General features: G+C 55.7%; 7 protein-coding genes across 9 annotated transcripts; 5 read left to right on the forward strand and 2 right to left on the reverse strand.

Annotated features, from left to right (window-relative positions):
• Positions 1-43: 43 nt before the first annotated feature.
• IUM83_10848 (Endosomal protein P24B) lies at positions 44-1,467 on the forward strand (the record flags this gene model as incomplete). Its single annotated transcript, XM_067935370.1, has 5 exons — positions 44-154; positions 237-338; positions 427-1,102; positions 1,174-1,281; positions 1,349-1,467. The coding sequence occupies 5 exons, from the start codon at positions 44-46 to the stop codon at positions 1,465-1,467; spliced, it is 1,116 nt and encodes a 371-aa protein (XP_067780518.1).
• A 207-nt stretch (positions 1,468-1,674) lies between these two features.
• On the reverse strand, positions 1,675-3,255 carry IUM83_10849 (Diaminopimelate decarboxylase; the record flags this gene model as incomplete). 2 transcript variants are annotated; one of them, XM_067935372.1, is made up of 1 exon in its annotated part: positions 1,675-3,255. In XM_067935372.1, one exon carries the CDS (start codon positions 3,253-3,255, stop codon positions 1,675-1,677), a length of 1,581 nt encoding a protein of 526 aa, XP_067780550.1. The 2 variants fall into 2 exon arrangements, with proteins under 2 accessions (XP_067780550.1, XP_067780551.1); XM_067935371.1 differs by having other exon boundaries at positions 1,675-1,995.
• A 455-nt stretch (positions 3,256-3,710) lies between these two features.
• IUM83_10850 (TKL protein kinase) lies at positions 3,711-4,621 on the forward strand (the record flags this gene model as incomplete). Its single annotated transcript, XM_067935373.1, has 2 exons — positions 3,711-4,514; positions 4,607-4,621. The coding sequence occupies 2 exons, from the start codon at positions 3,711-3,713 to the stop codon at positions 4,619-4,621; spliced, it is 819 nt and encodes a 272-aa protein (XP_067780654.1).
• Positions 4,622-4,751: 130 nt separating this feature from the next.
• IUM83_10851 (TKL protein kinase) lies at positions 4,752-6,455 on the forward strand (the record flags this gene model as incomplete). The annotated part of the gene is made up of 2 exons (XM_067935374.1): positions 4,752-5,904; positions 5,983-6,455. The coding sequence occupies 2 exons, from the start codon at positions 4,752-4,754 to the stop codon at positions 6,453-6,455; spliced, it is 1,626 nt and encodes a 541-aa protein (XP_067780655.1).
• Positions 6,456-7,105: 650 nt separating this feature from the next.
• IUM83_10852 (tkl protein kinase) lies at positions 7,106-9,435 on the forward strand (the record flags this gene model as incomplete). Its single annotated transcript, XM_067935375.1, has 7 exons — positions 7,106-7,389; positions 7,462-8,071; positions 8,141-8,773; positions 8,845-8,949; positions 9,021-9,080; positions 9,159-9,290; positions 9,361-9,435. 7 exons carry the CDS (start codon positions 7,106-7,108, stop codon positions 9,433-9,435), a joined length of 1,899 nt encoding a protein of 632 aa, XP_067780656.1.
• Positions 9,436-9,474: 39 nt separating this feature from the next.
• Positions 9,475-11,166, reverse strand: IUM83_10853 (galactokinase; the record flags this gene model as incomplete). The annotated part of the gene is made up of 3 exons (XM_067935376.1): positions 9,475-9,921; positions 9,998-10,189; positions 10,258-11,166. 3 exons carry the CDS (start codon positions 11,164-11,166, stop codon positions 9,475-9,477), a joined length of 1,548 nt encoding a protein of 515 aa, XP_067780533.1.
• A 209-nt stretch (positions 11,167-11,375) lies between these two features.
• On the forward strand, positions 11,376-13,792 carry IUM83_10854 (Polyketide hydroxylase; the record flags this gene model as incomplete). 2 transcript variants are annotated; one of them, XM_067935378.1, is made up of 6 exons in its annotated part: positions 11,376-11,630; positions 11,708-11,780; positions 11,844-12,069; positions 12,139-12,331; positions 12,407-13,442; positions 13,554-13,792. In XM_067935378.1, 6 exons carry the CDS (start codon positions 11,376-11,378, stop codon positions 13,790-13,792), a joined length of 2,022 nt encoding a protein of 673 aa, XP_067780651.1. The 2 variants fall into 2 exon arrangements, with proteins under 2 accessions (XP_067780651.1, XP_067780650.1); XM_067935377.1 differs by having other exon boundaries at positions 12,407-13,792.
• Positions 13,793-13,795: the final 3 nt, after the last annotated feature.

Below are 13,795 nucleotides of genomic sequence, written 5' to 3' on the forward strand. Positions count from 1 at the left end.
GTCTAGTGTTCTCCGTCTCCGCGATCGCGCCCAGACCCAACACATGACCATGCGCGGCTTCCTTCCTCTGGCGGTGGCGCTGCTACTGTGTGTTTGCCTGCTGCCCGGCGCCCACGGGTCTCGCTTCCAGTTCACGCTCACGTCTCGGTCGGAGGTGAGCCCACAACCCCACGGTCTCCTCAGTCAATGAATAGGCGCCCTCACACGCCCCCTATCTCTACTGCACCGGCCGACAGGAATGCTTCATGGAGGAAGTGAACGCCCGGGCTACCAACAACAAAGTGCTCTTCCGCTTCGGCATCCTCGAGCCCAAGAGCTACGATCTCGTCGACGTCGTGGTACGATCAATCGCAACGGCACGGCCAGTTGACTGCAACGTGGATGTTATTAACGCTTAATTGCCTTTCGTTGCTGCGTGCGCTACAGGTGAAGAACCCGTCGCAGCGGGAGGTATTGACGTGGAAGGCGGAGCAGAACAACTTCGGCTCGGCCAAGGTGCGCGAGAGCGGGCTGTACCACCTGTGCTTCAGCAAGCTCAAGGGCGCGTCGTCCACGATCACGCTCTTCTACTCGTTCGACTTCATCTCGACGGGCGCTCGAAGCCTGACGCTGATCCCCAATGTGGCGGCCACGGTGAGCAAGGACGCGCCGACCATTCCGGCCTACACGCAGATGGCCGTGACGACGGTCAATGGCCAGGCCACCAAGATGGGCGTCATGGAGTTCGACCTGGTCGGCGTCTCGCGCAGCATTATTCGCGGCAACACGCGCGTGAAGTTGCTGCTCACGGTGGACAGTATCACAGACGGAGAGGCGGTGGACATCGCGCTGGCACTGCTGCCCAACCGAATGAGGTACCCTGTTACTTGGGAAACTTTGGAGAGCTACGCGACCGGTGGCTACCGTGACCACGTGATCGACGATGCTATGACGGAGATCGGCAGTCACGTCGCCTTTGACATCACCGAGATCTTCGAAAACAAGCTGGACGGGAAGACCGAGACGATCGCCTTCTCCATCCACGCTCCCGAGAACAGCGACGCCGTTGTTTTCGGCGTCCACCACGTCGCAGAGGACTACTTCCCCCAAATCGTCGTGGAAGGTACGTGAAATATTCATGCGCACGTCAAAGTCTTGCTTTGATCTAATGAATATGGCGACTACTTCGCACAGACCTTGGTTTGGAGCTCATGCACGAGGTGGCGTACTTCAAGGAGTCGGTCTTTACTCTTCGTGGTGACATTTCGTTCGTCAAGCACCGAGAACGGATGAGTCGCGATGGTACGTGCACGTGCTTGGCCGAGTTATTGTAAGGTGCTGATTGTTTTCTTGTGCGTGTTGCTTGCAGCCGCGGAGAGCACCAACGCCCGCGTGAAGTGGATGTCCCTGATCACCAACGTTGTCCTCGTGGGTATTGCGTTCGGCCAGGTTATCTACATCCGAAGCATGCTCGAGAGTGGCTACTAATGGCGCAGGTAGCGAAGTAATCGATTCGGCGAGCTAAAGCTGAAAAAGTACTCAACTGCACTGCCGCATCCTGCGGTGTATCTTACCAAGACGGAAACGCTTGAAATTTGACATGAGAAATAGAGAAACTACCCTTGCGCTCGTGGAGACTTACGTTGTTGAGGTTGAGATCGCAATGGTGGTAGTGAAGAGCCGACGCATCAGTGCCTAGAGCTCCACATCGCGGTCAAGACCCCAGCAGGCTAACGTTTCCTCTGTTGTTTCGCGCTCCTTCAGTAATGAAAACTTCACCTCGTTGGGGGTACTTGAGTAGGCAAAGTTCGAAGAAATCTGACGGCTGTTGTACTTGGAGTGCATCGACATGGTGTAGCCTCCTGTGTCATGGATCACCACATAGTCTCCCACCTTAATCGGCGGCAACAGCAGCTGCTTGGCGAGGAAGTCACCCGAGAAGCAGAGTGGGCCAGCAATATCTTGACGGACGTAGGCACTGCTGGGGTCCGTCTTGGGACGGCCACGGCTGTCCAACACAGAGATGCAGTGCGACCACAGCTCCGGCAGGTAGGCTGTGCGCGGGAACTGGTCGGCACCAACATGCACCACAGCGATGTGTTGTCCCGCCCAGTCCTTCACGGCCTCCACCTTGGACACCGTCACGCCAGGCTTCACGAAGATACTGCGTCCGAATTCGGTGATGATGGACGAGAAGCCACTTGTGAACAGCTCTGGCACCTGCTTGCGCACAGCGTCCGCATACTCCTGGAAGTCGTAGGCCTCGCGCTCGCCACCGTCATACACAGTCGGCATGCCGCCACCAATGTCAAGCACGCGAACCTGCTGATGTCCGACGTGGCCATTGACCTCAAGTGCAAACGCGACCGCTCTCTTGGCTCCTGCCGCCAGTAGATCCAGAGGGCAACCCTGCGAGCCGACGTGCACGTGCACACCGTGCAGCCACGGGTTCTGCTTGAAGATCGCCAGGAGGCGAGGCTTAGTCTCCGCCGTGAGAGGCAGCCCGAACTTGCTGGTCACCGTGGCCGTGCTCGTAGCGTCGATGGTCCCTCCACCCACCACGGGGTTGATGCGCAGTCCGATCTGCGTCGCGTGCTTCTTCTTGGTCTCCTCCGAGTCGCCCAGCTCCTTGAAGATCTCGTTCACCTTGCGGATCTCTTCTTCATTGTCCAGGTTGATGTACACGCCCGCCTGCAGCATCTCCCGCAGCTCGCCCAGGGTCTTGCACGGCGAGTCGTACACAACCTTGCGCGGCGCAAAGCCGAGCGACAGCGCGTGCTTGGCCTCTGCGATGGACGCGCACTCAGCACCGAAGCCCTGGGCGCGTGCGCCACGCAGCAGCCCGCGGGTGGGGTTGGTCTTGACCGCCAGTGCATGATTGAACTCTGGCTCAGGGAAGGCGGCGCGCAGGTTGGCGAGGCGCTTCTGGAACGCGTCCCAGTTGAAGAGGTTGGTGAGCGGGCTGTCGTCGCGCAGCAGCTTCTGCGACACAGCAGCCTCCACCACGCGTGTGACGGTGGCGCTGCGTTGCTGGTGGTGCGCGTGCGCAGTGGCTGCGTCCTCGCTCTGCTGCTGCAGCAGAGGCGCCACGTAGTGGTCTGCGGCGGTTGTTTGCGCGGCCAGCGCCTGCAGCACGAGCGCTGCGACTTGCTGCGGCGTGGCGGCAGCGTCTGCGCCCAGGTTGTGGTCCTTGCAGAGCTGCTGCGCCAGCTGCTCGGCGCTCTGGGCGCCCGAGCGCAGCGCCTCGACGTACGGACCCCACGCGACGGAGTCCATGGCCAGCGAAATGAGAAGTGAGCTCTTCGTCAGCGTCAAAAAGTGATCTTTTGTGTGTCACACCCCAAACTTCATCCGCGATGATTCGATGCACAGGACCAAAACTGGTCCGGATTGGTCCTGATCACAGAATGTGGTGCGAGTTGGTCCCGTACCAAGTTGTGGGTACACTTGACGGAGATGGGACCTTGTCAGCGCAGAACCGGGGCGCCGAAGGAGTCAGAAACATGCCGCAGCGCAGGCTGACCCATCGAACAGCCTGGAATAGGCCCGCCATGAGTAGAGGCGGAGCAGGGTAATGACCAGCTGGCATGGCTTCTTCCTGCACTGGCCGGCGGCGGGCTCATTCGCTGTCGCGGGCGAGACCAACAAGCAGCGAGGCGCTATAGGACGGAGTCTGAAGCAGAGAAGACACACACAAGCACCAGGCACAGCACAGCGCGGACACACAGCAAATGACGGCGACGGAGGACGCGCTGGAGACCGCGCGCCTCGTGATCATCTCCGCGGCGGCCGTGATCTCGTCCGTCGTGGCCGTGATGCTCTTCCGCCGGATACCGGACCCAGGCTACTCTCGGGGGCGACGGAGAGGCCGCAGCCGCAGTCGGAAGCCGCCGCTGCCGCCGCCACACGCCACGGGCCCCGCGCTCTTCTACTCCGTCGTCATGACGGACTGGTTGTTCTCGGTCACGGGCGCCGTGAGCCAGTCCATGGACATGGTCATGGGCGCCGGCGTCAAGGTGCGGACGGTCATCGGCGCCAGCGTCGACTCGCTCTACAATGTGAGCTTCGTGGTGTCGCTGCTGTGGGGCATTGTGCTGTCGATTTTCGTGCTGCGGACGCATCGGTGGGCGCGCGGACACCAGGCAACAAGCCCGCCCTTGAAGAGGTTCGCGGTGCGGACGAGCTGGCTAGCGATTTGGACGGTTGGACTGGGTGTTGGATTGATGTCCACTGCACGGCTGCAAGCTCTCATTGTCGGCGACGACTCGGCCGACGCGCTGCAAGACTGCATGCGCTACTTTTTCGTAGCGGTGTACGCGCTGTCGGCAGGGTTCGTGGTCGCGGCGAACGTCGTGATGTTTCTTCTGAGAATACGACTTAGGAACGTGGATCCTAATGCGGATACTACAGACCCCGTACTCGGTGACAGCGCTGGGAACGCAGAATTGGCGTCGACTAAGACATTCCAGAAGCAGGCGGAGGAGGCCCTTCGGACAGCGCACGAGAGACTCATGCGTTACTTTCTGGTGGTTCAGGTACTCCAATTCCCCATGATGCTGTGCTACGTGCTCGGATACGGGGTCGTGAGCTATGTTACGTACGAGGTGGCTGACTGCTTGCTGTTCAGCGTGCCGCTGTTTAACGCCATCATGTTTGGATGCCGGCGTTTGGGCGAAGCGAGGCTTCCCCAGGACCAAGACGATCTACAAAACCAGACCTTGCTGCAGTCGAGCAGTAACTGCTCGCGCCATGGAGAACGACCGCGAGATCGCATGGGCACGGGGCTCTTGGCTGGTAGCGGCAACAACGGTGTTGCCAGCATTTTTGGTTCATCGTATCGGACAGCGTTCGGAAGCAGCGCAGTAAGTAACAACACTGGGAAGGATTCCATGAAGAGCACATACGTGGGCAACGAGATGGTGACTCTGGAGGAGTTGAATGGACTGACGAATGTATCATTCATCGCTGAAGGTGCTGCAGGAAGTGTGTACAAGGCTCAGTGGTTGGGAATTGAAGTCGCGATGAAAGTGATTAAGCTTCCCAATATGGGCGCGAATGGCGCAGTAGATGTGGAGCTCTACCGCACTATTATCCAGAACTCGGAAGAAGCTTTCATTGAAGAGGCTAAGTTGTGCTCGAGACTGAGGCATCCAAACATTACGCTTTTCATGCGGGCAGGATATTTTGAAGGCAAACTGGGAATTTTGACGGAGTATTGCTCACGAGGAAGCCTGAAGGATGTACTCAAGCGCCACTTCCCTTTGAGCTGGCGACGCAAGGTGGCACTGGCGCTCCATATCTCAAAGGGGCTGACTTACCTGCACGCGCGCAATCCAACGTATATCCATCGTGACCTCAAAGCGTCGAACATTTTGGTCACTGAGACCTGGCAGGCCAAACTTGCTGACTTCGGCATTTCCAAGGTGTCGAACTTTGTCAACCGTGTGCGCTACAGCGAACGTACCGTCAGCATGGCGGAGCAAAACCCCAGTATCTCGGGCGAACTGACATCATTTGCAGGCACATGGCGTTGGAATGCCCCGGAGATCTTGCAGGACCCGCACAACTGTCGGTACAGTCGTGCAACGGACATGTACTCGTTCGGAATGGTGCTGTGGGAAATTGCTTCGGATGGTGCTGTTCCGTTCAGCGACACCAAATTTGATTTTGAGGTCCGCGAGAAGGTGCTTGTTGAGCAACGCCCGCCCATCAACCACCAGCGATGCCCATCGCGCTTTGCCAAACTCATCGAGGAATGCTGGGCCCAGAACGCAGCGCTTCGTCCATCGGTATCACAGGCGGCGGAGATACTCAACACAATTCTGGACAGCATGACAAAGGATTCAACGGATTATTCCACGTTGTCGTCGATGTCAGGGTCCGACTACACGAACAGCATTTTCTCGTCGCTGCGGAATGGGGAAGGTACGTCGGATCTCGACCACCGTCCTAGCTCTTTCCTGGGCCAAAGGATTACGAACCTCTTCCGCGGTCGGTTCTCAGGTCGCAGTAGCTCCAGCAGCGCGATGAGCGAGGAGTATCACGACCACCAGGCTAACGAGCAGTTCTACAAATTCACTTCTCCGTACCCTGGCGACAACAACATTAGCATGTTGAGCGGCCGGAGCAGTGCAGCTGTGGAACTTGTTCCGGGAAATATGGACTCTGCGGGCTTCCCTATTGTGGGCTTGCCCAACGACAGTCGTCGCGGTGACGGCTTGATCGGAGGGCGCCTTTCGTCGCTGGATGAGTACGACTTCGAGATGGAGGGTAGTAGTCCATCCGACATGACGATTTACAGCCGAAGCCCGTCGGAGCGTGGCGGATCGGCCATGCTGCCGCCATTCCGCCAGGCCAACACCACCCAGTCAGCCAGACGCGAAAACGTCCGACCGAGTGAAGACCCCCGGCCCAGCGACGACGGCGCCGAGTTCTCGCTAGGCGCCAACGGCCGCATTCGCCATCTCCAGTTCTAGGAGAGACGCAAGCTGTTCAAGTGACAAGCGGCTCAAGCCGCTGGTATTTATTAGCCACGAGCGATGTGGTTGCGAGGACGTCGCGCAGACACCTCGTCACATTACGGAGGCTTTCGAGACCTCGTACTATAGGGTAGGCAGCTAAAGAAACATGAACCAATGAACATCAAACTGATAGTTGTCGTACTGGGTGCCAGTACAAACTTTGCTATCGTGAGCTAAAGGTTGACTTTTGATCTGCAGCGTCACTTGGCGACACTATTACTACCGGGGTTCATTGGATGAATAGGAAATGCATTTGATGGAGAGCATCAGTCTTTTAGTCTTAAGTTGGTCTCAGTGAGGCCGCTTGTTCAGCGGATTCGTCAGAAACGAGGAATTCACTCTGAGCAGACCGAGGTCCGCCCAGCATGAACGACATCACGCGCTACTCCGATATAAAAACGCCTTCCTACGCACAACTGAAGCTTCCAGTGTGCTCTACGGACGCAAATTGCAAACTGAACTGCTCCAGCACCAGCAACGTTTCAAGTCCGAAGCGGTGCGGTCCACCCATCCCAAAACCTTTTCATATTGATATACCCTTTGTATCACATCACACAAATCCTAGTCGCTACCTTCATGTTCTAATACTCAATTGACACGCCGAAATGCTGCGCAAGGCCCGATCCGTCGGCCTGGCCGTGGCGACGCTGACGCCTCTGGCCGCTTTGGCAGTGGGCGAAGCAGCCCAGCAGTACGACGACAGCAATAAGGTCGTGTACGCGAAGCAGCAGCTCCTGAAGTGGCGCAGCGCCTCTGAAACACAGGCAAACAGCGACGAATCCAAGGTGACAATGCCCGGTGCTTCCGCGTGGCTGGGCAGTGCGCCGCCCAAGTTCCCGTACTTGCTATCAATATCCGCTGGTGACAACCCCGCGGTGGTGACGAACACGTAGGTGGCTCGGTTACTGGTACGGATTGGTAGATCCCGCTACTGATAAGCAAAATTTTGGTGAAATTGCAGGCTGCTCGATGGTGCGAAAGTGTTGGGGTCGTATGACGAGTCAACGCGAGATACGTTGAAGCGGCTCACGACTCCAACTTCGTCGCTGGAGGTTGCTCTTCGCAGCATTGCGGCACGCTACTCTGAGTTGAAGTCGACGCTGCATGGGCGTCTACCGGAAGACTTTGACCCGCGTGTTGGATTGAAAGCTAATGCGGAGGACATGATGATGGATGCTCTACTGGACGCACTACGAGATCTCCAGTACGCTGAGCAGGAATATGGGGCGGCTGACGAAGAAAGGGAAGGAGGCTTATCGCCAATCTCGCAAAACGGCCGAGTTACTGCGCTCCCTGTGTTTTTGCTAAGGGATTTTGACGGCTTTAGCGACCAGGATGCCGAGAAGTGGCTTCGTTGGACGCATCAAATTTCGAGCGAAGGGTTGGCGCATGTGGTACTGCTTACTACCTCAACTGTCACACCTTCCAAGATGGAGTGGATACAGGCACGCCATCAAAGCGGGCAGAATGCTGACTCTGGTGGTAGTCAAGACTTCGTGGCAATCTTACTGCGTCCAGCAAATGGTCTAGTGGATCAAACTTCGGCAAAAGAAAAGCTTCGAGAAATATTGGTACGCTGGTTGCCTACTTTCTTTACGTATTCGGATGGTGATTAACGTTCTCATTGTGCCGATCTGCAGAAGTCAAATGAGTTAGATCTGGTTTCTGATGAGTCAGAAGCAACGAATGCAGAAGACCAATCTTCATTTGATCAGCCAACAATAATGAGTGCATCACAAAGTGATCAACGTACTGCTGAGATGGAAATCATCTTAAAGGTTGCAGGGAATTGGTGGAGTGATATCGACGCAATTTGCCAGCGGCTAATGGACAGCAATCTAAACGATGTAACACTGCACGAAGAGCGCGTCGGTGTGATCCAAGAAGTCTGCCATAACTTCTTGCAAGACACCGAAACTAGACTGCTTGAAGCATTGCACTTGGATGGAAGCTTGCAGCTCCCACGAAACTATTCCGCAGGCTATCACTCCGAGTCGACCTCAGCGAGTGCCTCTCTCGACCCCATCGAGACGTCAAAGGCTTTCAGCGCGTTGGAAACGTGGAAATGTCTAGAAACATTGGTAGATGTGACTCCAGTTACTGGTGGAAACGCGCTTATTGGGTCACCACAACAGCTACTGAAGCAGAAAAACAAAACGCCTCTGAATTGTGTGAGTCCTGTGGAGGCGCTGCTTCCATTTAATTACCGCGACGAAGGAGAGCAAAAGTTTTTGGATCTGATCGATCAACAAGTTCTGTTTCTGCGACCGAAGGTTTGTACGAGAACGACGAGCGGGGTAGATTGATGCTGGTTCACTTACGTGTTCTTGACACTCAATTGCAGGACGTCGTGGAGATTGGTGTGATTCCGTGCAAGAAGTCCGCGTTGGTTTCTCCATGTTGGGTGCAGACGCGTCCTGTCATCAAGAAGGCCTTCGAGAAAATTCACGTAAGGCCTGTCATACTGCACTTGGTATTCACAGTCCGTATTGATTTTTCTCTTGATGCTACCCTTTGTAGAGGAGCGATACGTACTTCAGAGTCATTTTAGATCTGGACCGGTTTGCTGCTAACATCGAGGTGCGTTTGCTTTGCCGCAAAAGCATCGACATATGTTGCTTACTCGCCTTCCGCCTTCGACAACTAATTGCGCTGTAGATGCGAAAAGAGATCGAGCAGTACGAGCAAGAAATAGCGGAGAGGCGTCAAGCCTTGTCCGATATGAAGCGCGACTTTGCAATTCTTCAGTTTTCGATGACACCAGCTGAAAAGGCTCAGCGCAAGGCCGAGGTATGTTCTGTTGGGACCTTGTTCAACGATCCATGGACTAATTTATGGCTACGATTATGATCCACGACAGCTCGCTCTTATTGATGTCGAGCTGCAGGCAAAGGATGTGTATTTGGAAAAACTTCGTTCTTTGTTGACACTGTGACAATACAAGTGCATTTTTTTCACGACCGGATACAGCATTTTATTGTGACATGAAAATCTCGGCTCCCGGAGCTGGAGCCGACTCAAACATTGCCTTCATTGCATCAGATGACACGACCCCGCGTTGTTCGTAGTAGCTCGAACGGACTGCATTGAGGAAACTGGGCACTTCCATCTTCTTCACGAGAGCCACGATGCAACCACCCCAACCAGCGCCAGTAAGGCGCGCCCCCAAAGCACCAGCCGAAATTGCAGAAGCTGCCAAGGTGTCCAGCTCCGGGCAGCTACACTCATACAGTACTCGACAGCTTGAATGACTTGCAGTCATCACATCTCCGAGACTTTGCAGCTGGGAAGACACCTGCGTCTCCGTTTTTGTCGCTAGTTCAGTACATATTGCTCGGAATTCCTCCACGCGCCCAGCCTCACCCCAGACGTGGAGAGCTCGCTGTCGCAGCTTGAACGATGCTGCAGAAGCGAGAACTGCCTGTAAGAAGCAATGGCAGCAAGTGAATGTAACCAACGCACATCAGAAATACCAAGACTCTACGAATCATCCGCACCTGAATGGATTGTTCCAGAGAAGACCCTCCAAAGAGTCCAGCAATTGCTTCCGCAAACGCGGCTTCGAGGTCGCGAATTGAATATTCATCCTGCGGGCAAAAGATTGATGCGAGCTTTTGCAATTCCTCGTAGTCAACAATCTCTCCTCGAAGGCTCCTCAGCGCTATTTGAACATCCACAAGGCGATTCATCTGAAAGACGTCAACATCACACTCATTAGATCCCATTCACCCATATTCAATACACCCACGAAGCGTACCTTTCTCCAGTCGTCGATTCCCGCCTTCTTGGCAATCATTTTCGCAGCCAGGGCACATTCTACGACGCGCTTATTAAACCGAGTTGCTGCATCAACTGCTTTCTCCGCCACAACCAGACTATTGGCCACAACGAAAGTCACCCCAGCTGTATCATCTGGGACAGCCACAGGATTGCTACGCGCCGGCACAGTGGAGAAGTCGAGGTGCAGCGCAACTCCGCGCTGCGCCAGACACGACACCGCCTGGTCCATTCCTCCTCCCATCGTGCCCACACGATGTTCCGCACGTCTGCACAACTCCGCGAGCTCCATCCGACCCAACAACGCGCTTTCCGACGGCCGTAACGCGCTGGCCGTAGCCAACGCGGCCGCTACAACCAGTGCGCTGGAGCTGGAGAGTCCGCAGCCCGCAGGGATGTCTCCGTCCACCAGCATCTGTAGCTCCCTCTCTTCACCCTCAAACAGCTCTGGATACGCGTCTTGAACCCCCAAGACTCCGCACAGCACATACTTGGCCCAAGTGGCGCCCTCCTGCTCGAGCTTCTGCATGTTTTCCTGTTGTTTTGTCTCCATAGACAACGTAATAGCGTTGTATTGTGGCTTAGCGTTCGCCACACTTAAGACCTTCACTCCTGCTCTACTACTACAATTAACGTTATTTACTACTGTGCTAAAGGCCGCGTAGACGCTCTGCTCGATGGCCATGGGCAGCACCGCGTAGCCTTCGTAGTCCACGTGCTCGCCGATGAGGTTCACTCGGCCCGGAGCGCGCGCCACGCCCGTCGGCTGCGTCCCGTATCGTGTCTTAAACTCATCCATCACTCGCAGCAGCCGCTTGGAGCCTTCATCGTCGGCGTCGGGCGCAGGCAGCGGCAGCGCGCGGAAGAGCGTGCGGTCGTCGGCGTCCATTGTTGAAGTGACATTCACTCTGCTGGCGAGCGTATCTTCGTACTTAGTACGAAGATATTTTGAAGTGGTCCACATGGAGGGCTACTATTCGAGCGGCAAGTTTCCTGTGACGGCGCGTATCAATCGCGCATGTAGCATTGCGCCGTGTCTGGCTGTCCTCGCTGCTGCATTCCCCGCCTCTCGTTCGGGTTTGGAGCGGATCTTGAGTCATGACGATGGCGTCGCAATTGCTGCGCGCCCAGAAGCCGCGCGTGCTGGTGGTGGGCGGTGGCCCCGTGGGGCTCGCCACCGCATTCATGCTCGAGAAGCTCTACAACGTGCCCACCCGCGTGGTGGAGCGCCAGCGCAGCCCCACGTCGCACCCGCAGGCGCATTTTATCAACCTCCGTACGATGGAGGTGCTCTACGCCGCGATGCCAGAGTTCCACGACCGCCTGCTGGCTCAGGCGGCGCCTAGCGTTCTGGTACGGGCGAGCAAGACTTGATGTGTCAATGTCGTGACAACTGAGTTTGGGGTGTAACGGGTGTTGTATGTGGACAGTGGCGCGACTACGTTTACTGCACTGGGGTTGGTAAGGCTCGGGAGATCGCCCGTATTGACCAATTCGGCCCCTGTAGGTGACGTTGGCTATTGGGAAGTAGGTGAATTGAGACTGAAGTTGCTATTTGTTGGACAGGCATCCCACGGGATACAATCGAGCAAGCCACGGCTAACGGTGACAGTCTGCGGACATCATTGGCGGCGCTGTCACCTACGCAGTTTCTGCATTTCCCGCAGAACCGGTTTGAGACGCTGCTGGATGAGTTCCTGGCTGAGAACGATGTGCGAGTGGAGCGTGGAGTCGAACTCGAGAGTTTGGCGTTGCCACCCGAGGGTTCGCCGGAAGTTACACTGCGCCACTTGTAAGATACGTACATTGATCGGCATTGGAGCTCGAGTGCTGATTAAAAGTTGCGCCATATTGCTCGCAGGGACACGAATACTCAAGAGATAGCGTCGTACGACTATGTTGTGGGGGCTGACGGCGCACACAGCCTTGTACGCCAGCTCTGCGGTATCGACATGGTTGGAACACGCAATCTGCAGAGCATCGCGAATGTGCACTTTACCAGCAAGGCATTGTCGGAGGCCGCGCGTGAAAACCCAGCTATGCTGTACTTTGTGGTAAGGATCAAATTTCAGCGTCCGATATCGCAGCGATGGACGTAGCTGACCAAGATTGTGCATCGCTTTCTGTAGTTCAACAAGGATGTCGTTGGCATCTTGATCGCTCACGATCTGAACAAAGGCGAGTGGGTCTTCCAGATCCCGTTCTTCCCTCCGCAAGAGTCGATTCCTTGGGATTTCTCCACGGCCCAATGCAAAGAGATTGTCCGGCACATCCTTCCCAAGAACGTCACAGTTAGTGACGATGATATCAATATTTTGTCGGCTGGTCAGTGGAGAATGGGAGCACGTGTGGCTAAGCAATACGATGCGGCCAAGCAGCGTGTGTTTCTTGTCGGCGACGCAGCGCACCAGTTCCCTCCCGCAGGTGGATTTGGCATGAATACCGGACTGCAGGACACGCATAACCTGGTCTGGAAACTTGCACTGGCGATCCAAACGAACGATTCAAACTCGGCTACCTGTGGCGAAGTTGACACTGAAGCTCTATTACGCTCGTACGGACGCGAGCGCCAGTTGATTGCCAAGACGAACACGCAGTTTAGTCTGAGCAACGTGGCTCGAACTATGAAGATTCCACGAGCACTCAATGTTTCCCACGACAACGCCCAGACGCTGGCCAAGATTATCAATTCGGCGCCGATGCAACTCCTTCCGCTAAGTGCGCAGCGTGAGATCGCACAGCGCGTCATGCGTGTTGGTAAACTACCTCTGGGTTTGTTAGACGAAGCGAGAGATGCTGGTGGTCCGGGAAGTGCGCTGGGGAATCGTATGCGCGCCAGCGTTCAAGACATTGTGACGCGGCGTAAAACGCTTGGCATGATGTTTTACCACTTTGACATTGGCTTTTCGTACGACGCACCATCGTGGACAGCCCGCGCCAAAAAGCTCATGGAGGACCCAGCACTTGACCAGTCTGTGGAGTTCCGCACCAATATTGGTGCTGGCGATAACGTTATTTACTCCCCGGAATTCCGCGTTGGAGAGCGCTTCCCGCACTTTTGGTGCACAAACAAGAACAGCAAGGTGTCTACTCATGACATGATGCGCCTTGCTGCACAGAGCAACACGTCTTCTGGCAACGTGCAGTTCACGCTAGTTGTGGGAGGTCGCGATGCTGCTCGGGTGATCAGCTCCTGCGCATCCTCAAATTCTCCTGCGGTTGCGAAGCATGTCTCTCTGGTTGTACTGTGTTCGAGCGCCGATGGTGAATTTGCAGGGATTGATACTGCCATCGCAGAAGCACAAACGACTTCGACATTCAGCTCCGTCCTCTCGTGGCAAGTAGTTGAAGATGAAAGCGACAACAAGGCGTGGGCCAGCTTCATGCACAGCAAGGCAGCCGCTCTTGTGCGCCCAGACGGCCATGTTGGTGCACTGTGGAAGGCTGAAGACCTTGAAAGCTTCAGCAGCGCAGTTCTAACGCAGTCAATGCAGCATGCCGTGCAGCTTAGCTAAACT

Source organism: Phytophthora cinnamomi (assembly GCF_018691715.1).
Source record: "Phytophthora cinnamomi strain GKB4 chromosome Unknown Contig126, whole genome shotgun sequence".
NCBI classification, from domain to species: Eukaryota; Oomycota; class Peronosporomycetes; order Peronosporales; family Peronosporaceae; genus Phytophthora; species Phytophthora cinnamomi.